The sequence below is a fragment of the Uloborus diversus genome, chromosome 8 (assembly GCF_026930045.1).
Source record: "Uloborus diversus isolate 005 chromosome 8, Udiv.v.3.1, whole genome shotgun sequence".
NCBI classification, from domain to species: Eukaryota; Metazoa; Arthropoda; class Arachnida; order Araneae; family Uloboridae; genus Uloborus; species Uloborus diversus.
This window is the reverse complement of record NC_072738.1, coordinates 102,970,510-102,994,051: the sequence shown is the minus strand read 5'-3', so window position 1 is coordinate 102,994,051 and position 23,542 is coordinate 102,970,510. Positions and strand designations below refer to the sequence as shown.

Genomic DNA, 23,542 nt, shown 5'->3' with positions numbered 1-23,542 from the left:
TTTGGAAGGGAAATTTTGCACGATGTTTTTTTCTTTTATTGATTGCCTGCCTGATTGTTGAACATAGTCACTTGACACAATTTTTATTTTCAAGGTAGACCGGGCAAAACAGCTAGTGCTTTATAAATGATGAAAAAAATGAGACGAAATTGAATTGAAATATTCTTACTTTTAGTTCATTTGGAAGATCTCGCTGATTCAATGGAAACAGACGCGAAAATTTAAAGCTCTCTGCCAACACATAAACAGGTTTATGCATTTCTTTTGCACATATTGCAATCCCATAAGTGCCAATCTATGACAGAAAACATAAAAAATAGAGCAGAGACAGGTGGTATAGGTTAGAACAATAACCACCCATAGATTCAAAACATTATCAAGTAGCATTAAAAATAATAAAGTAGACTCTCTCCATTCTGAACACTCATGGGACCAAACAAAATTCTTCCGATTATGGGGGTGTTCATTACAGAGGGAGACGGCATTAATGCATATGTGCTCCCTGGGACTATCAAAATGTGTTTAGAATATCAGGTGTTCACATTAGGGAGTGTTCAGATAGAAAGAGTCCACTGTAATAACCAAAGGACTAAAAATTAAATTCTTAGAACAGGAACTACTTCCTCCTCTACAGAGGTAGGAGTTACTTTCATCCATGACCTTCTCTTAAAAAATTGTCTTGAAATAACTCCCTCTCTCTCTGGTTGAAATAGGAAATTTTAATTTCTGCTGAGGATGCGGATGCAAAGATAGTGGTTGCATGTTTTACATGTTAACTGCTGTAAGTGAAATAGGAAAAGTAGAATTGGAAAAATCATTTCTTACAAAAATAGGTTTTTCTATTGTAGAGGTACATATAATTAATCATTGATAATAATACCTATATGCATTTTAAAACTGAAAAATGTATAATATCGGTAGCTTTAGAATTATGTCCAAAAAAAAAAGAAAAAAAGCAAATTTTTGCATTTTTCTGAAAATGTTAGGAATCTTCATTGGGCGGGAGTTATGCCCACACTATTTTTAAGGAGAGGCAGTCATCTGAGAAAACCAGAAAATTACCAGAATTCTCATTACCAGTCTACAATGTGCTGAGTATTGCATACTCTAGACAGCTATTTTAGTAGCAATCTATAATTCAGACAAAGCAGGATACAACTCCTAATGAATAAGGATTTTTTAAAAAAAACTTTTTAAATGGTTACATTATTTTATTTACTATATGCAGTTGCTTTGGAAGAGAAACTTTGTATGATAAATATACCATTATAAATATTTAAAAGCACAAGTTTTAATCCAAGCCGAGGAAAAAAAACTTGTTTTCCCATGAGTTATGCAATGATGAAAAATAATTAAATAAGCGGAATTTGAAAGAGCAAAATGGAACACATTTATCCATGTATAAATCATGCCCTCATCTCCCCGTTATCGAAATATAAGGTCTTGAATTCAGCCAACATTTTTGGAAAAGTCGCCAAAGTTAGCAAAAAATAGAACTCTCTGGAAACAATGATCAGATTACTAATATCTTTGGCAGCTAAGAAGCGACAGCAACTGTGTAAGTGTCCATTTCCAGCTAAATTTCGATTTTTTAAAAACATTCTCAGAATTTAAGAGCTTATATCTCGATGACTGGGAGACAAGGGCAAATAATTTATGCGTCAAGAAACATGTTTCATTTCACTCTTTTGATTGCTAAATGAAAAAAAAAAATGTTTATTATTGCATCAATGTATGGTTTCATAGTTAGGATCAAGATTTCGTCGCCTCAGAGCAACAATAAGATATCTAATACCAGAAATAACACTAAGATATCTTACTGTTGCTCTGAGGCGACGATATACAAAACTTAGTTACAAGACATAAAAAATAGTTACTTTGCAACCTAACTACTTACTTTATTTATTATTCCCCCACTTTCAACAACTCCTTCAGCTCCAAGGAAGACTAAATCAACTTTTTCCAAAACATACCTATTAAAAGAAAAAAAACTGAAATTTTTAGAATCCTTTTAAAAAAACACAAAAGGGGGGGGGGGCGACTGAGGCACAGCTTTTCAACTAAGTTTTTAACAGAAGCATAATTACAGTCAACTCTCAATAACTCAAAGTCTCAAGGGACCGGCCAAAACGTTCGAGTTACTCGTAGTTTGAGTTATAGGAAGTTTTCACAACAGTCTCAAGAGTTTGGGACCCGATGAAAGCTTTGACATAAAGGACTATTCCAGTTATAAACTTTGAGTTATCAAGATTTGACTGTATATTGGTTTTGATGAAAATTAAATATTTGTTATCAGATGAATCTGGCTCAGGTATATATACAGCAAAACCCCTCTTAGTGGACACCCCTCAAATGCAGACAATTTTTAATTCCTTGATTCCAAGGCAAATAACATTATTAAACCCTTATCCTGCGACCCCCTCTATTGCAGACAAAAAAAATTTTCCCGTTAGTGTCCGCATGAGACGGAGTTTTACTGTATATAATTTATCACAGTGGTGCTCAACCAAACGCCCATGGGTCATATGTGACTCGCAAAGCTGATCAATGTGGCCCATTGTTATATTCAATATTATAAAACGAAAAATATATTTTGGAGCCTTCCAAAACAACTGATCATCTTCAGTCAATATTAAGAACAATTATTGCAAATGTAGAGCCAAATAGTCAGAAAGTGGTTTCTTAAAAATGAGAGGAAACTTTCTTTTTAACAAAATAATGATGCAGTAATGATAATAATAACTCTTAAGTCTGTAAATTTATTTCCTTTTCCCTGATTTTGTACGTTATTAAAATACTAGAAAATCGTCCGTCAAGGTATGACAGGTGAAAATTGTTTCCACATTTGAACCAAGCAATTTTGAAAGTTGACATTTTAACCCTAACTCCAATGGATTAACCCTAAACTTCAGCAGATAGCGTTCATTGTTAACCACTTTTTAGTTTCTTCATTCTCCTAAAATGGAAATCTTACCAGTAAAACAGTTAAGTTACCGGATCCAGTTCAGCCTTGTCAAAATAAAGCATTTTCCTGCATGTCAAACATTACCAAAAATATTATCTAATTATGCTATGGCACGAGTTTCATTGTTGGTGATGTCAGGAGCGTTAATTGATCAGTGAATTTGCTATTATATGTATGAGGAGTATCCAACAATGCTATTTAAAAATACATAAATAGCATTTCAAGTTTATGTGTTCCTGCCCGCAAGATTCATCTTAAGGGGAGGGGGGCAGGCAGTTTAAACGGGTCAAAAAATTCATTTTTTTTTTAATGTCATAAAATGTTAGTAGAACTATTCAAGAAAATGTTGCCAAAATTTCAATTCAAAATTTTGTTTAGTTCCACTGCTATGAGCACTTAAAAAACTGAAGATTCGAAAATGTTCACAGCAGTTTTTTTTCAATTGCATTTTTCTCAAAACAACTTTTTTTCAACTGATGTGCATTCTAGCACAAGACGTTATAGGCCACTCGTTCTGAAATTTTGTGACAAACTTCTTTATTCAATTACACTCTGCATGAACCTGATTCTGGGATGATATTATTATTAAAAATATTTTTCAATGCTAAAAAGGTGAACAAAAATGGTAGAAAAACGTGAATTTTGTGATCAAAACCTCAAAAGCATTAAATGTTTTTTTTTTTTTTTGTAACCAGAATCAAGTTCATATTTTAAGAAAATATGTTGTTAGCAATAAAAAAAAAAAAAAAAAAACTGTAATGATTGCAGATAAACATCGTGACTTCAGGAATGCACACCAGCAACAAGCACTGATAGCGACCATTCAAGGATATCAGCTTCTACTCTTCTTTTTCTGGCAGAAATGACTTGAAAAAATTGCAAAGTGTACTTCAAAATATGAATAAAATATCTTTCAAGTTTGAATATGTTCTGATCATTCCTTCCCTGTTGAAAAAATTCATGAAAAACACTAAAATGTGGGCCCCCAATACTGGTTTACCCCCTTAATATGAGGTGCAGCCTGTGGGGGAAAAAAAGATGTGCACCACTGATTTTTCACATTTATCCCTAACTGCGAAATATCTTGCACTCTATATGTATACTCCTAATTATAGAAAATTAAATAAGACATAAAACTCCACCTGGAGAAATATTCCGTGTAGTTACATGAAACTTATTCTTTGTGCAGACATAAGAGCATGCTTATAACCTAGTAACAGCTGCTAGCTTTTTAACTAAATTTATTTCCATAAATAAAATTTTCTATCTTAAATACATGTTGATATCAAAAATAAAAATCCTATGAGTGAAAGCAGATAAATATTAGTGTACAAAAAAAAGAAAAGAAAAAGAACAAATCATACCCAACAGCAGCATCTATAATTAAAGTGCAGGAAATTCCAGCTTTATCCAGTTTTTCGAGCATTGATTTGCTATAAAAACAAAGAGAAGTTTCTTTTACAACTATTAAGCACTCAGTTTTGCCAGCAAATAAATATATGTGAACAAAAACGAGCTGATGTGTATATCATATGACTTCCTTTTACACCAATTTAATGTTATTTCCCCAATTATTGGCCATTTTAATGGGATTCAATTGTTAATTTTCTAAATATCACCAACAATGGCCAAATTAAAACCAGATTTAGAAAAAAAAAATCGCCAAATTTTTCGCCAAGGCGACAAAACTTGGCAACCAAAAGACTGATGATATATCACCAAGTGTCTGCCAAATTATAACACCACTTGAGTTTGCTTCGAAATTAACAAAGATTTCCCCCCAAAAAGTGCAAAAGATCCCTTTAGAAACACCTGAATGCAACCAAAAGAGAATGTGCACAACTAGACCCCACTAGGAGTCTAGGCACCAAATTTCAACTTTCTAGAACATACCGTTCTTGAGTTATGTGACATTCATATGCACATACGTACATACGCACATACGCACATATGTACCTTTGCACATACGTACATACGCACATATGTACCTTCGCACATACATACGTACATACAGACATCACGGGAAAACTCATTTTAATTAACGCGGGAATCATCAAAATGGATATTTCGAGCGGCTATATGTTCTTAGGTATGTGTGCACGTGTGGTCGGGTCGAAAAAAAAAATCAACATTCATTTGGGGTGAGCAAAATGGAAATTAAGGTTGATTTTTGAGTGAAAATTCTTTCGCAAATACAATACTTCCTTTTTTGTAAAAGGAAGTAAAAAAAGGCAAGAAATTGTAATAATATTAAAACAAAACATTTCTCTCGTTAAGCTTTGGTAATGAACTTAAAAACGAGAAGAATATAAGTGAGAGAGAGAGAAAGATAAGAAATCAAGAGGCACCCTGAACTTAACCTATTCCATGATCAGCCCGAAACCCCTTAACGCGCATGCCGCAGATAATGAACGGAGTTGCTTTTTGCTACGTTGTAATAGCGCTTTTCTCCCCATTTTGCTCTCGGGATTTTAATGTTGTTTTTGCTGTTCAGCTTGCATTCGAAAATCGCTTCGCTTTATTAGTTTTTTGGCACTGAATTAAACAGCGCAATAAAATACAAGGTTGCTAATATGTGCTGAAATATTTATTAAATTTACACAGTACATAACGGGAAAATAATAAACAATAGAGGATAGGATGAAAAGCAATTATTTTTATATCACTAATTATTTTATTGATTTATTTTTCTTTTTGCTTTTATCTCAGTATATCATTTTTTTTCTTTTTATACACTTAAGAAATCAAAACTGTTAAATGTAAGATGATCTACCTTTCAAAAGGGCTCAACAAAACATTCTTCAAACAATTGAATGATCGATCCAACCTGTGATTTGAATGGACAAAAACGCTTTAACTGTGGGAATGATTTTCTAAGCGGATAAAAAGTATTCTTCGGTACCTTTTGATACATTGTGACCCTTTAAAACGACCAATAAACACAGAGACATCTCTTTGCTTTTCGGTTCTTTTATCATAATTGCGATGACTTTTAAATCCCTTCTGAGTGTCCAGATATCAGTTGCTCAAGCATGGGAAGTATTTTAAAGATAAATGATCACAAAAGATCAAAACTTGCGGCTAATCCCCTATTTCCCTAAAGGATACTTTTGTGCATGCTACTATAAGCCCCCAGCTGAGAGAGGAATAACAGAGCAGTCCTGGGAGCATTGTGAGAGAGGTCGATTCCCTAAGGAAGTGTCCCCCTTGGTGTCTTGTGGTCAACCCTTCCACATTATTTTCTTACAACAAAACAGTTTGACTCAGAAAGGAATTTCAAAGCAAGCTTTACTGCTTGTATTTGAGAACATGTCTTCAGAAGAAAAAAAAAGAAAATCTTGCTTGAAATCGAGTCGGATTGTTTTTCTTATTTTAAAACATATTTGGATAAATTTTAGTTTCATAGGATTATTTACTAATTAAGGCAACTTGATTATTGAAAAGGAACCAAATATTTTATTTCTATTTTTAAAATCTCATAAAAGAAGGTGCAATTGGAGCTATTTTAAAACAATAAATAAAATCTGAAAAAGAAAGGGAGAAAAGGAATGTTTCGTTTCGTATGAGTAAAGCGAAAAGAACTCAAGATATTATCATTTCATTTGTACTGTAGTATATATTTTATGTTTTGCATGGTCAACTATTATGTATAATCAATGCGGTCGTCATAATTTTTGTTTGTGAAATTAAAAATATTCAAAACTGTATCACTAAAAATCCATCAAAGAATGCCGCAAATATAAAAAGTTAAAATTTAAGTTTGAAAATATCACGATTTAAAAATAAATAAATAATAAAAAATGATAATAGTATACAAATAAATAAAAAGCATAGTAAAACACATTATAATTAAAAAAAAATACTCGTACAAAATTAAGATGTGTAAGATAATTTTAAAAATATGTTATGTAAAATAAATTATAAAATTTGAGGATTATAAACAATTTAGTGAAGGTTGCTTGTGTAAGAAGGTGGATTTTTGATCACAAGAAAAAAAAATCTCTTTATTTGCTTCATTCAGGCATAGAAATATTGTTAAATGTGTAAGGAAATATTTTCAACACTTGTTCATCAGGAGTTCAAATGCCAGAATGCTAAGAAACAAATTTTCCACGAAAAGATAAAAATATAATGCATGATTATTTGAAGCATTATACGTGTCCCATCCAGGAGTACCTGAAAGGTTAATATCTTTGTAAAATAAAATAAATTACAACAAAGTTCGTGAAATACTATAAGTTACATCCCTTTTGTCTAAGGAAAAGTGCTTGATTACCGCTCCCCTAAAAGCACCAAACCCCAACAGAGAAGCGCAATAACAGGGTTCTGCCTATGGAAGGATCGCCGACACATATTCGGGCGAGGCAAAAAATGCTAGAAACGCCGTGACGACACAGGTTTGTCGAAGGCAGTTAGGAACCATTTTCTTGCGACGAGCCTGAATCGGCCGGGGCAGTATTAACACAAACTGCGCGGCCGATCCTGTATCGGCTGGGGCAAAGAATGGGTTAAATTTTTGGGAGGGATAAAAATTCTCAATTTACTGAATACCCCAAAGCAGAGTATTTGACAATGTTCAGCAACGTAAAATCATTTGACCAAAATTGTTCTGCAAGTACTTCAAGCATTGTATACACAAGCAGCCAAAGTGACCCTTTCCACAAATCGGGAGCCCTAAATCAAAATCGTTTCATACAGGAAGCTTTTTTTTTTCAGTTTTTAAAATTTCATTGCTTTCTAAAATGCATAGGAAAAGCAAAGATACAAAATTTTATAAAAATCCGAACTAGGTGCCAAACCACGTTTTTTTTTCGGTTAATTTTACGTGGTATGAAGGAGCAATTGAAATAATGTTAATAAATAAATAAATTAGGAAAAAATAATAAATAAAATGAGTCGAGTTAGGGTAGCATGTAATAAAGCAGTTCAAAATTTTCAAAATAGTTAAAATTATTTTCAGGATGCAAAAGGATTGAAATCTCAAACAAGACAATCAATTTTCGGCGATGGACGTGTTTCAATGTTGGCATGCTTTCAAAACATACGTTTGTGGAGGAAGTTGCAGTGGATGAAGATCGATTGGGAAAAATTCGGAAAAGAGAACCAAAAGTGCTAGAAAATTCAGAATCTTTTCAGATTTAAAATACAAAATTTCTGCAGAAACTGCCCATTTTCAACAAATATCTTTCAACTCAAGAAAAAATTTGAACAAATTCTGCAGATTTCTTTAAGTTCAAAGTAAATCTAAAGTTCCTGCAGATGACTTATCGCATTTAACGTTTCTCGCAAGCTTTCCACCGAAATATCGTAATTTCCAAAAATTTTAGATTTTCTTCTAATTTAAAGAAATTTACAGAATTCATGCAAAATTCTATCTTGGAATGGACGATATTTGCAGAAAATCTGCAGTTTCTGCAGAAATCTGTAAAATTTCAGCAGAAAATTTGTCTGAGTTTTCCTCTCACATTTGAACAGAATTGTTCTGCAGCTCAGGCATCTGTTCTGCAACATAGGTCGCAAATTTAGAAGTATTCTGCTTTAGGGACTGAATGTAACTCCAAATTTTTTTCAAACGATAAAATACGGACATGCACACATACGTACAATTGCAATATTTCAATTATGTCTCCAAATTTGCCAAATCAACAGACAAAATTTGCTGTGAATAAGAAAATTACAGAGACCACCCATCATGCAGTATGAAATAAATAAATAACTCTGCTGAAAAATAAATGTAAAAGCAACCTTATAAATGCAAAAATTTTCAAAAAACTACCGACACAAGTTTTGAGGTCACAAAACACCATTTTTTTAAATATAAAAAGATGTGAGCTTATTTGGATGTAAAAATACCGGACACAAGTTTGATTTTTTTTTCCTTCATATTTGTGTACAAAAGTAAGTGTTATTCGTAGTATGAAAACAGCTAGAAAACACACCCAAAATTGTTTTTATTTGAATCTTCAATCAAATAGTCCAATATATTTCTGGTGTTTATACTTAATTTTCAGAAACAAAATAAAGAGGCCTTTTTAAGCACTTTTCCAAAAAATAAATAAATAAAATACCCAATAAGCATCCTACAAATTTAATGTTGGTAGTATAAATTTTGTATTTTTGTTAGGAGTTTGTAATATGAGAAAAAAAATCATTAAAGCAACGCATTAACGCAAAAACAAATAAGTCACAATCAAAATAAAAAGTGAATATGGAAAGATAAATGAGAGACTATTTTAGCACTCAAAGTCTTCAAAAGTATTAATATCAGGTTTTACTGACAATAAAATATGCAGCTTAGTTAAGCTACATTTTGTTTATTTCATACATTTTCATAGGATTCAATCAAATTTGCCCTTATGGCAATTTTAAAGCGTCGAGGGAAAAAATATTCATGCAAAAATTATTATCATTAAATGTTATAACTGTAATATTTTTAACATGATTAAAAAAAGTGCACAGAACTAGTTCCTTTCATGTTGAAGTATGTTGAGCATGTTGAAGTAAACATTTTTTACAGAGAGGCATGAAACAGCAAAACTCTCAAACATTTGGAATGAGCATGATAAAAAACATGACTGCAAATATTTTAACTGAGCATTTAACAGATGAAACAAATTGATACAACAGAATTTTCACTGCTTATTAAACCAGTATTGAATGCTATTATGTAGAATCTACATTTGAAGCAGTGAGAAGCAAAGGGATATAAGTGCCAAAATTAAAAATTTAGAGATAACCAGTACAAATAATAGGAGAACCTCTTCTCTGTCTTGGGGCAAAAGATAGTACTAGTAGTTCTGGTAGGTGCTGTTATACAGCATGATTTAGAAAAAAAAAAATCAATGAAAGCCTACTTAGGACTTCATCTTTAAACGTGTTTTACTCAAAACTTTAAAACGTCCACTTACATCCCTTTACTTCTTACTGCCTCATTTATTATTATAATTCAGATTTCAAGGGAAATATTTAAATACCTTAATTAAAGGTAATAGAAAAAAAATAACTATAAACTAAATTTACCCTGAAAAATCTGGAGCAGATTCTGTGACATAAACATGAAATCTCTTTTTTGCATTATAAGCTTCAATTAGTGTTTGATATACAACTCTGGAATGAGAGTGAACCAAGATGTTCTGAAATGAGACAGAATAAAAATAATTATTGGCTTTTATTCAAGTCAGCATTAAAAATTCTTCAAATATTACTCAAAAGAAAACCTTCAGTAATTAAAAGAAAAGGTCAGATGTTTAAAAACAGAAAATTGGGCTAGTGTGAGTGTTTGAAAACATTTTATTTATGTAAAAGTTTTCACAGTATTGCTTCAGTTTTTTTTTTAATTATTATTTTTATTATTACCAGCACAGGATTTGAAATTGGTAAGGTCGGAACAAAGATTCTTTTGTTAGAGATTTAAGTCCCGAAAATTACAAAACAATGAAGTAAAAGGGGTAGAAGTTGAGTAAAAAGGGGGGGACAGATATATTGGCTCTTTTTTGCCCCTCCCCCAGCTATGCCTGTCTAATAATGAAACCTCTGCTTTTTAATACACAAGAAGATAAGAAATGATAGTTTAGATCAAAACTTGAAGTACATTTTAAACACTCCCAAAATCCTAGAAATTACCAAAATGCTTCATTTAAGTAATTAAGCAAAGCAAATGGGAAGTAAGGAGGATAAAGTAAGGAGTCTGTAGAAAAAGACTGTGCTTTATCCATTCTGTGTTAGTGTTATCAGTCCCAAATTTTCCTTTCTTTTTTCACAAAGCATTCACTATAAATTAAATGATAAAAGATGGCAAGTACGAGATGAAACATTTAGGAATTATTAAAAAATAATAACAAAGACAACAAAGGAACTAAAGTGCCTAAAAAAGAATAAACTCATTTTAAAAAACCCTGCTATATAGCTTTACTTCATACTACTGTTTAGATTTTTTTCTTCAATAATTATTTAATTTTTAGTGATGATGTGGTACATCCTTATCATTGAGCCTATGCAGCATTAAGAGATGCTTCTAACAAACAATAACAAATCATTGTATATTTTAGCCTTAAAATAGAACAATCAGTACCATGAGATGGAGCATCTATGTAGGTTACTGGTAATGCAAAGTACAATAGCTTTTATGAGGAAAAGATTTTATACTTAAAAAATTTAACATCTGTTTTGAGAGAATATTTATGTTCTGCCCAATAAAGAGACAAAAGGTAGTACAGTACAATAGGGTGGTTCAACAAGGACGTAGCCAAGGGGTGGATCCATGGGGTCCGGACGCCCCCCTCCCCCTTCCCGAAAGACCCCTCTCCTTTTTTCTCAGTTGTTGCATCTCGCATCAACAAAATTTTTCCGAAAGATAATGATTTTATAAAACGCAGCATTCTCTCCCCTTAAATATTCCCAGTAATCGGCAATTTTCTCAGCACTTGAGTCAATTCAGAACACGAGAACCTCGTGCAACAACTGCAGGTTCCCAATTTTCGTCTGCTTTTTGCTGTGTCACCTACTGCGTCCGAAACAGGGAAATGTCCCTTTCGACTTTCAAACCAGCTGGGTCCTGTGACCTTGAAATTCAACCCCTCTCCTTGGTCCATCAAATTGCCATTGGCAAAGTAAAAACAAGCATTTATTGCTACTTCCGCAATATCCCACAGTCTCATTGGCGTGGTTTTCTTTATTTTTTTCTCTTTTCTTTTTGGATTTTCGTGGATTTCGTTGACGCATGTTGTACGAAAGACAGCCTGAGTGAGGTGCGTTCCTGGTGAATCAGTAATTGAATTCCGATTCTTTTCTGTTTTAACGCGCAGTTTTAATCTACGTTATACTTATAGGAAACATATCTTGAACAAAATTGTATGCAAAAGAAAATTAAGTTTACCCAAACTAGGTAAGTCGCAGTGCTCCCTTTTAAAGTTTTCTTGATAATACGAGCAATTTTATGTGTTAATGTGTTTTTCATTTAAAAACTAATTTTAGATTCTAAGCCAGCAGCGAAAAAAGAAATTCTACACATTACGTGTGTTTGAGGATGAAAAAAATATTTATTGATTTTTTTTTTGCATTTTAGCTCTATATTTTTGGCATGGTTCATTTCAGATTCATTTTATATTTTGATAAAAATTTTATTTGAACTTTTAGATTACTTTTAACATCTCTCTCCTTTCTGAGTAACAAATTACGTAGATTTTTTACTGATGTTTTCCTCCCAATATTTAAGCATGATCATGGAACATATTAAAAGGCCAAAAAAAATTCGTGTTTGAAGGTAAAATAAATAAAATAAATGAATATATAAAACTTGAAGTTGATGTAACAAACTTTTTACGGTATCAAAATTTTATAGAAAAATTAAATTGAAAATTACTTGAATATTTTACTGTGATCAGTTTATGAAAATACAAGTTCGGCCATATTAACGCATGTAATAAGTAATTTATTAGAAATTATTACTTTTAAATCTTACTGAATTGTGATTCTATGATCCCAAAAGAAAAACAGTTAGTTTTTAATTGACAAAAAAAATCTTATTCGATGTTGTTCCATAAAACATATTTGTATTTGCATCATTGGAATACATTTTCTGATTGTTATTCACTGGCTTTGTACTAAGGAGTTATTTAAGTAGCATTTATGCATCCATTTTTAGTAAATTGTGAAGGTAGCATTAAATTAACAAAAAACAGGCATGTGCATTTAACTATAAATTACTAGGTGAAAATTACCGCTATTTACTGCGTTACAAGCAAAGAAACAAAAAAGGTGAATACGAGGTAAATGTTTTTGAGCTTTTCTTTTATATATTGCCTTTTTTTTAAACACTTATTTTCTTCAAGCTAAAGATATTTACTATTTCTTGTAATAGAGTGTTTTGCTAACATCGTATTGAAGAAAAAAAATCATTACCTGCGTCGTAAAATATGATATGTATTGTTGTTAAAATTAACAACATGTTGTTGAAATAAAATTACACAGATGCTTAATTTAATTCATTAGGTATACATTCCATTAATCGGCATGTAAAAGATCCCTTAGGTTGTTTGACTGTGAATACTCTTGACAAAATTAAATTCTTTTTGCAGTTTCGCATTGGAGAGAGTTCAGGTGTCTCCATCTGGTGGAAACTGGGCATTAAATTTTCCTGTGACATTCACATCCGTGCCTTAATGGTGGCATATGAATGACTGGATGCCATATAGTTGGTTCGCACTTGTTCTGCAAAAGGCTAAAGCCTCTAACACAGCCCGTTAGAAAGAAAAAAAATAATGATAAAAAACGGCAATACGCCTTTTCCGATATTTAAAATTTTTTTGAACAGCTTTCACCCTTTGAGGAATAGCGACTTCACTTGAGAACACCATTTATTTCTTGCTTCTCTTTTTTTTTCAGCTAACTGAAATCACTGTGTCAGTTGGCTGAAGAAAGAAAAAATATATGTATAAAAAATGGTTGCAACAAAGGAAGCCTCCGTCTCCCAAAGAGTTAATAGTTTGTTCAAGCTTTTAATTGATGATTAGGAATGATAATTAGAGAACGGATAAGATTGGAAATATCATTCTATTTCGTGGTATCAAAAGAATATTATAAATGTAAATAAATAAAAACTAATTCAAGCTTTTTAAATGAAACCTTGTTAATATTTTCGTTGAGGGAGTTGTGGGATTTTGCCTGAAATGTTGTTCAAATCGGACAGGGCTACGTTATGTAACATTCATATAGTTATACATTCGACTCCATAGATATAGATTTATTTATCCTCATATAAATAATGCCGATGATCGAGTAACCCGCGTGTTTCAACAATGAATTCGCACCACGGCATGATATGTAATTCGATAATATGTTTTGGTAATGTTTAACATGCAAGGAAAGGCTTTATTGTGACAAGGCTGAACTCGATCCGGTAACTTGAACAGTTTTACTGGTAAGACTGAGTCATATCAGAGGAATGAAGAAACGAAAACAATGAACGCTATCTACTGGAGTTTAGGGTTAATGCACTGGTGTTAGAGTTAAAATTTCAACTATCAAAATATCACCAAACAGGCAATTGCTTCGTTCAAATGAAGAAGAGTTGAAGCAATTTTCACCCGTCATGCCTTGACAGGTGACTTTCTAATTTTCAAATAAAATGGCATAAGTACATATGTACATATTTTGTTGAAATATATTACAAAGCTTTAATATTCTATCAAATTATCGAATGCATTTTCCAAGTAATTTCTAGAACAGTTTTCGTTTTCCGTTTTTCTTTTCTTGTGCCCTTTTTATTAATAGAAAATATATCACTTATTTTCAGGAGGACAGAGGTTCACCCATATTTGGAAACTTTGTATGTGATTACCACTTAACATAAACTTTTTGTTAACTAATTTTAACTAATGACTCTATTAATTTCAATTATTTAATTAATTTTAGTTAATTATCATATTTTAATGATCAGTTTTAATTGGATTTATCTTAGTCTTGCGTAATTATCAGCTACTAATTCTGCTTTAGCATGCCTCCTCTTTTGAAGTTCGTGCAACCTTGGACCCCCCCTTAACGAAGTTCTAGCTACTTGCCTGGGTTCAAAAAAACTTTTTTTCAGCTAGAGTCCAGGACACCCCCTATTTTTTTCAGACTTACTAATAGTATTATGCTGTAAAAGGTTTAGCTTCTTACTCAAATTTTAAGAGGGTGCTCAATAACCCCTTAATTTAACACTAGCAGTAGCATAGAAAATGTCACAAATTTAGAAACATTTAATTCCCCCAGCTGTTTTTTTTTTTTTTTGTAAATAATTATTTTATTGCAATGTGTATATGCATATTACTCATTTATATTATAATATGTAGCACTGTCTTTTCAGTTCAATGTATTTTTACCCCATCCCTCCGTATACTTATGAAGTTCGGGTGAGGGGGTTGAGACCCTTTTTCAGTTGAAACAGGAAGCTAAAATTCTTCCAGTATATTACTATCTACAAGTATAAAAATATTGAGGGGTGTCCTGTTATCTAGGAGAAACTTTTTTTTTTACATGAATTTTCAAACCACCCTACAGTACAACCTCATTCATCCAAACTAACTGGGAACAGAAGTAATACAGATAAAGGAAACTTTGGATAATCCCTGTAATATGGGTAAGAGGCAAACTAAATTCTTAAATAAGCAAATTTACCTTTTATTACAGCAAAGCACAATGCCTTGCAGCAAAATTACATAGGATTGTTTCATCCATTGCAAACACTTTATCATTTACAGCTCAGTTGCAGAGGCGTTGAACAAACCCTTCAAGTACTCCAAAACGTCTGCTAAATTATTATTATTGCATGATCTGGGGCAGTTGCTGTATTTTTTGTTGCTAAAAAAATGAATGGGCGTGTCTCACTTTTAAGCATTTTGCAGAAAACCAATTTAAAGATCTGTGGTGGTCTTTTTTTTTTTCTTTGAGATATGCCCATTTGTCTTTTTAGCGACAATTTAATCAGAACAAAAGTGGAGGTTAGGCTTACTTATAATTAAGCTATAATAATTTAAATTTATTATTATGTGAATATGAAACTTTTTTTTAATTCTAGAAATTTGATCTAGGTTAACCGAAGGTCAGGATAAACGGGGGGCTAAATAAACGAGGCTCCACTGCAATTACATCAGAAGAAAAAAAAGACATTTAATAATTATAATATGTTCTTTGAAATTTACCAACACTGATAATGGATTTGTTAAAAAAAGTCACACCATAGTCACAAATCTTATCCCAAATTACCAAGAAATACTTCAGATTAAAAATAAATTCATTGAATTTTGTGAAACTCACCATTCCATCAACAATAAATGTTTGACCCAATTTGGAAATTTTTAATCTTGCAGCAGATACTCTTTCAAGGAACACTGTGCCTCTTTGAGACAGAACTTGTTTGCATTCTTTAAAGTCCTAAACAATATGCAACAAAGAAAAATTTAAAAATTAACAAAATATTCATGAAACAAAGTCAAATGGTGCAATAGAAAAACAAACCTATAAATAAGTTGAAGAGTTAACAAACTAGTATGTTGTGGTCATCACGAAACTTTCTTCTATATTTTCCTTTTTTTTTCTGATCCCTCTCTATGCTTGACGGGGAAGCAATATTCCCAACAAAAACAAAATTACACATGCAAAAACTTGACGACCATCCCAATGTCTGAATTATTGCAAAAGCAAAGCAAAGAGCGAAAATTGAAAGTTATTTTAAAAGTCTTGCTTGAATTAATTACAAATATTTTATTTGTGAACAATATAAGATGGCAACAGTTTAAAATTTTAAATCATTGAGATAATATTTCCGATCATTTCCATACAATTAAAATCATGAAAAATACGCAGATGACAATCTATTACGATTTATCTTTCTTATTGTTGCATTAATAAAGCTATTTTTATTCACACACAAAAAAAAAAAAAAACACCTTGGAGCGATTGGTGTCAAAATTGAACCAAAGCCTGTTTACATATGGATTCACATGTATTCCAAATTTCAACCAGAACGTAGCATTACTTCTTGAGATAGGGCACTCACAGTGGAAAAAAAGAACGGGCGATTGCACTACCCTCTTTTTAGCTGTTGACACCAAAATAAAATCAGCTTTTATACCCACCAAGGGCTACTTGCCGATAAATTTTTCTTTCATTCCGTTCATTATTTCTTGAGATACAGCAGTCACAATTGAAGACAAAAAACGTTCTATAGCTCAACCCCCATTTGAGTTATTGACACCAAAATTGAATCAGCACCTGTTCCTGTTACTGGCAACATATGGACCAAATTTTGTTTGAATCCGCCAGTCACTTCCTGAGGAATAGCAATCACGCGTAACTCAAAAAACGTCCCATTGCTCCACCCCCCTTGGAGGAATTCGCGCCAAAAACCAATGGGCACAAGTTCACATAGGGGCACATATGTGTACCAAATTTCGTTCAATTTCATGCGGTAGTTTTTGCTGTAGAGTGGCCACAAAAAACTGGTCACACAAAGACATACACACACAGAGACAGACATTTTCAAAAAATAGTTGAAATGGACTCAGCACACCTTAAAACGTTCGAATCCATCAAAATTCGAAATTCGAAAATTTGCACGAATCCAATACTTTTTTCTATATATTAGATTTAGAAGAAAGTAAAAAGGAACCAATAATGAAACTTTCAGTATTGGTTCCCCATTGGTTCAAACTACAAAACTATAAGAAATATATGAGGACTATGAGCCCTGTAAAAGACATTAGAAATCCTTTACTGTTAATGATCAGCAAAAAAACAGAAAAGCAAATAAAGTGGCATTTGTTGCAGTACGATGATATTCTGATTTTCCAATTTAGTTTTCAAAAATAACAAATCCTCTTACAGCAATAACTACATCTTGCACAGTTTATGGCTACTTTATGGATTCCTAAAAGACTTCACACAAAATTAAGAGAATGGCATAAAAACAGAACAGTAAATTTACTTAATTGCCTAAAATTTATTTCTGTGCATTCTTTCATGCATTTACTTTCATACAATGCTCATGCTTCTGATTTTATATTCATTCCCTGACAATATAGACTTGTTGGCTTAACATTTCTGAACACATTTTTGGGTAAATTATTGTAATTAAATTTAGGTGTAAGTCCTACCTTTCCAAATTGATTTGACCTTTCCAGAACAGACAAATAAATAAGACAAAAATTATTAATAAATAAAAATAAAAATAAATAAATAAATAATAATAAAAAATAAAATAAAACATTTCCTAATTTAAAATAAATCAGGGAGTTTTAATCTGGGGTGTGTGTCCCTTGGAAGGCATGGATAAATATCAAGGGAGATGTGAACATAGAAATTTGTTCATATATTTATTTCTGCAAATTTGAATTTTTTGCATCCATACATAAAACCAAACTATCCAGAAAAGCACAAAACTGAACGGGACCTAAGGTGTGCTTTTTCAATTACAAATGCTACAAACTAACAATCAAAAATCTATTAAGAACAAACAGCCCTGCCATTGATGCTATGAAAGTGACTAGCAATACAAGCCAACCTCACCTTGAATCTAGGTTACCTCAAATTAGTTTGGTTTCAATTCTTTGATTCTACAGGTGTGCTCACCTAGGGTGGCAGAGACTGTGCCATTGAAATTATTAGGGGTATTTTTATCCTTTTTTGGTGGGGCTCCTGATTTGGGGATGGCCTTAGTCACATTTGAGGGAGCAGTGGTTTCTTGTTCTTGGGGGGAGGGGCACTCCTGGATTCTATAATATCATATGTTCCAAATAAAGCTACATATAATGATGTTAAATTTTGGGCCCGTAATTACTTAATTTACATTTATAACCAGCCTTACTATATTAACCAACTTTTTCAACTTACAATGTTGGTTGCTTGCATTGATAATATGTGGTGGTGGCAAAGGGGAAGAACGTGACTTCACATCAATATTCAAAAAGGCGAGCAAAGACTGAAAGGTCTGGAAGTCCTGATTTAAATGATGATGTTCATACACACAAACAGGTACAACTCGCATTCTCTTATTTTGCAATTAATTTGAAAGCTACCTATTTCAAACTAAAGTAAATTCTTATTCACACTTATTTCTTAACTTTAGTTATTTCTTAACTAAACACTTTTTATTCAAATGATAATTGCAAAATATGAATTACCAGTCATTTTAGCAATAATGCATGGGAAAAGAATTTAATGAAAAAGTATACAATGCTATAGCAGGCGAGTTATAAATAGTAGAAGCAAGTAAAAGTTAAAGAAAATTAGGTAAATACTTACACTATGATCTAATGAAGCCAGAGTAATAAATCGCATAAAAAGTTCACAAGCGGATTTTACTGATGTCACAGAACAATCAACACCATTTAATGCTTCAACAACAGCTTTTATATTGCTATCCAAGCCTTGAATAGTTTCAGCTGTAAACATTAAAATGTATATACATATATTTCACATTTCTAAGAACAATTTTTTTTATTTTTTTTTTTTATGAATTTATAGTTAGTTAGTGATCTATATACTCGTATATGATATGAGGCAGAGAAGCAAAGGAATGTAAGTGAACTTTTTAAAGTTTAGAGTAAAATGCTTTCAAAGTTCAAATCCTGTGTAGGCATTCATTAAACATTTTTTCTAATCCATGCAGTATAGCTGCGCCTATCAAGGCTACTAGTATCACCTCTTGCAGAGGTTTTCCAAAACAGGCCAGTTGGAAAAAACTGCTCCGGTTTTTCAAGTGGGCCCACTTGGAAAAACCAACTATCCTAGTAAAACGGGTTTTTCCAGAATTCACAGCATATTGAAAACATTTGCTTCAGAATCAAACTAAATATTATAACTATATTGGTCAATATTAAATTCAGAAATTGCAAGATTCCTTTCTGCAAGCTTTCCTTAATTTATTAGGAATTAGAAATTAAAACTGCATGTGGGTTTTATAATTTTTTTAAAAATACTTAGGAGACCAAAATATGCAGTAATTATTTCAATCAGTTTTTAAGATTTTTTTAAAAAAACATTGTTGGGAAAAACACTTTGATAAACTGTAACAGGGAATCTCTTTTTTTGAGCAATCACGATTGCTTATTGTTCTCATTTGACTCTTTTGATGTCCTATCTTTTTATTTTCCCAACGCCACCCTCCGCACCCTGTCACCGTCGACCGGCTCCTCACGATGCTGCTCCTATAGCGAAACCCGTCTCCAGGTTGCATCCATGTCCTACACACACGTGCATACATACGCAGCTACACACACACACATACACGCACATACACACAACTACCCACACATTCATGCCAGCAAACTGACACAAACACATATGTCTACACACATACACATACCCCCCCCCCACACACACATACACACATTCATATACACAACTACCCACACACTTATGCCAGCACACAGACAAACACACATGCCTAAACACACATGCACAAACCCCTACACACAAACACACATTCATCCCCACACACAAACACACACACCTACATACACACACTTGTGATTGCGAAAAACATAATTTGAATTCAAGATGTCAAAATTCAAATTATTTTTTTTTTTTTTTTTTGACAGCAGGGTCATTCCATGTCAAGTGATCCAAAGTTTTTTCCCTCACCTTTTTGTATTTCTTTGAAATTTGGCTCATCAATTGTACCCTTTGAGGTAATCAAAAGTCCAAATCTTTAGATTTTTATCTGTATTATTTTTTTATTTATGACACTTTGATTTTTCGAAAAACCCTCTTTTTTTCATGGATGTTTGAACATAAAATGGACGATAACTCAGCACCAAATATAGATAGAAAGATTTGGTAAAAAGCATTTTAAAGTACATTAGTTGCTGTTTAATTGGATATGCAACATGACTAATTTCAGAAAATTTTTAAAAAATGATATTTAAATTTTAAATTTAAATTTCTTAGAAAAGGTATAATGAATTTGTTTTTAAATATCCTCAAAAATTTGTGTGTATTTTATCTTCATTTGTGCAAAGTTTCAAGTTGGGATCTCAATGAGATCATATTTTTATGAATTTTTAAATAAAATTTGACTCATGAAATAATGACATTTTTCAGATTCTAACTAGTTAAATATAGGGTTCTCTTACTAAGGATGGTCTAGTAAGTAGTAATTGATCATGACTATGCTTGAAATGAGCTGACATTAATTTGTAGATTGGTACCCCCCCCCCCCCTGCCACACAACCACTTTTTATCCTTTTTTTTTTTTCAAAACTGTATTAAAAAAAAAAAAAAGCTGGCATGTAAGAGTTATAATCATAATAAACTGGGATGCACGCTGCTAAACATCAGCAGTGACTAAGGCTTATAAATGGGGGGGGGGGGGTGTCATAAAAACTAAAAGTCAGAAAAACTTTAACAGACAAATAGAACCACTCATTTGCAGCTTTTTTTTTTCTTTCGAAAAGTGGGATGATAGGGGGAGGGGGAAGAGCAATCTGGAATGAAGCTTAACAACATGGAAGGTTATGCTCAAACTAGCAAAATTTGTTTGATCTATAACTGCTTTTAATATATGCATAAATAGATCTCGCTGCATTGCTCTCCTTTACAACTGAAACTAAAAAAAAAACTAGCATTAAAGAAAAGAAGACCGCCGCACTCCAAATGTTGTAGAAAGACAGTTTTATGCGGAGATACATATGATCTGATACTTAGATTGATTTTTAGTTTAGTGTGAAAAGAATGAAACAAAATGGGGGGAAACACTCATATTTTGCTATGATCTTGGGGCAAACCATTTCTTTTCTCCCTCCAAAATTGAAAGTTGGCGCAGGGGTAGGGGATAAAATGAATCATAACTTTCCTTATCAGATAGTGAATTAATCAAGTAAATTTTGTGAAGTTCAGATTGAAAAAGAAACACTTGGTCCGAAAAAAAAAGCGTCAGGTGAGGCGTGATACTATTATAGTGTTAATCGTATGTGTGGGTGGGGGGGGGGGGAATGTACTTCGTCTTGCTTTAAAGAAGAACATTTACCAGCTTTTTATATGCTTTCTGTTCATTTTGTTCTATTTTATTAATTTATTTATTTTTTGTGTTTTGAAAATAGTTTTGAAAAAAAAAAAATAAAAGTGGTGGTGCTGGGGAGGGGGGGCTTTTTCTTGCTTTAAAGAAGAATATTTACCAACTTTTAATAAGTTTACTATTTATTTTGTTTTACTTATTTATTTATTTAATTTTAATTTTCGAAATGTTTTGAAAAAAAAAAATTAAAAGTGGTGGTGGGGGGGGGGGGGGGGGGCTTACCAATCTACAAATTCATGTCAGCTCATTTCAAGCATAATCATGATCAATTACTACTTATTAGACCATCCATAGTAAGAAAACCCCATATTTAACTAGTTAGAATCTGAAAAAGTCATTATTTCATAAGTCAAATTTTATTTAAAAATTCATAAAAATATGATCCCATTGAGATCCCAACTTGAAACCTTGCCCAAATAAAGATAAAATACACACAAATTTTTGAGAATTTAAAAAAAAAATCATTATACCTTTTTTGAGAAATTTCAATTTAAAATTTAAATTTCATTTTTTAAAAATTAAAAATTTTCTGAAATTAGTCATGTTGCATATCCAATCAAACAGCAACTAATATACTTTAAAATGCTTTTTACCAAATCTTTCTATCTATATTTGGTGCTGAGTTATTGTCCATTTTATGTTCAAACATCCATGAAAAAAAGAGGGTTTTTCGAAAAATCAAAGTGTTATAAATAAAAAAATAATAGAGATAAAAATCTAAAAATTTGGACTTTTGATTACCTCGAAGGGTACAATCGATGAGCCAAATTTCAAAGAAATACAAAAGGGTGAGGGGAAAAATTTCCCTAATTTTGGATCACTTGACATGGAATGACCCAGCAGCTTTATGCAAGGTGAGACTGCAATAATTAAACAAAATCAATACCTTTGTGATTATCACCTGGGGTGCCCCCTTCCAAATCAAGGGCGCAATCCCCCTCCCTAAAAATTGCAAAGCCCCCCTAAAGCAAGAATCCCGCCTTAAAATGAAAAAAAAACCCCCTCAAAACAACCCCCATTAAAAATTTCAATGGCGCAGCCTGCGCTATGACCCCCCCCCCCCCATATGTGGGAACCCCTGTGGATATACTCATATTCCTTAAACTGTAAACATTACTACATATTTCTAACATATTTACTTCTATATTATTATATGCCAAATTTATTATGCCACTTAATAATTACATTTTTAATACTGTTTAAATCTTTACTTCTAACTTATTGAGTCAGTGCATTTTAAAATATTTTTCTTATTCATGTTTACGGCTTATGTTGCTTTATCTCAAAACATAGGTTGCGAGAAGAAACTGCAAAAATATACTACTACATGATACATTTTGGGATTACAAGCAGCATTTTTTTCCAAACCTTACTCACAAAATTTGTCTCTGAATAGAGATAAATGTTTTCTTTTTAAATGGTTATGTTTTAGAAATAAAAATTCTGAGGTACAGATGTGATATACCCCCCCCCCCCTTGGCGAGGATAGAATTTTTAGCTCATTTCGAAAATCGCCAACGTTGGCGATAAAACTTTTTCCGGTAGCCCTAGTAACCCTGCAGAATATACCTGGGAAGTACAGATGTGAACTAATTCTTTTCGCACGTGTGTCCGTGGAGGTAGGTGCACATATGTTCCGCTCTTAGGGGGATTTTACGACGTGGTGTTGTTTCGTGCAATATACCTTACAGGAATGCTTATTTTGTGTTAGTTTAAATTCAGTAGTTGTGTTTTGAAGTAAAAACATTAGAAAATGCCAGTTTCTTCAAACTTGAAGGTTAATTAAAAGTTAACTCCAACGTGGTGTGTATCTGTAACGTGCCATTGTCATATGATGTATTGTTTTAGACTGAGTGTGAATATTTATACCATATAAAAAGGTAAGTTCTTTATTTTAGAATTCAAAAAAAACCTCTCACTTCCAAAATCCTTTGTTTTTACAAATCCTTGAGGGGTTCTTGTAGTATACATAACTGTGACCATACTCCGACTGTAATGTATATTAACAGTCGGAGGGATAACGG

At 32.3% G+C, this 23,542-nt stretch overlaps 1 protein-coding gene across 1 annotated transcript in view; it reads right to left on the bottom strand.

Annotated features, from left to right (window-relative positions):
• LOC129228044 (translation initiation factor eIF-2B subunit alpha-like) overlaps positions 1-23,542 on the bottom strand; it is a 28,947-nt gene that overhangs the window by 995 nt on the left and 4,410 nt on the right. Inside the window, exons 4-9 of the mRNA XM_054862674.1 lie at positions 18,746-18,885; positions 15,761-15,877; positions 9,986-10,098; positions 4,330-4,398; positions 1,898-1,973; positions 170-295 (exon numbers count right to left, since the gene is read on the bottom strand). Of these exons, the coding sequence (XP_054718649.1) occupies positions 170-295; positions 1,898-1,973; positions 4,330-4,398; positions 9,986-10,098; positions 15,761-15,877; positions 18,746-18,885 (641 nt within the window). The remainder of the gene's footprint in view (positions 1-169; positions 296-1,897; positions 1,974-4,329; positions 4,399-9,985; positions 10,099-15,760; positions 15,878-18,745; positions 18,886-23,542) is intronic.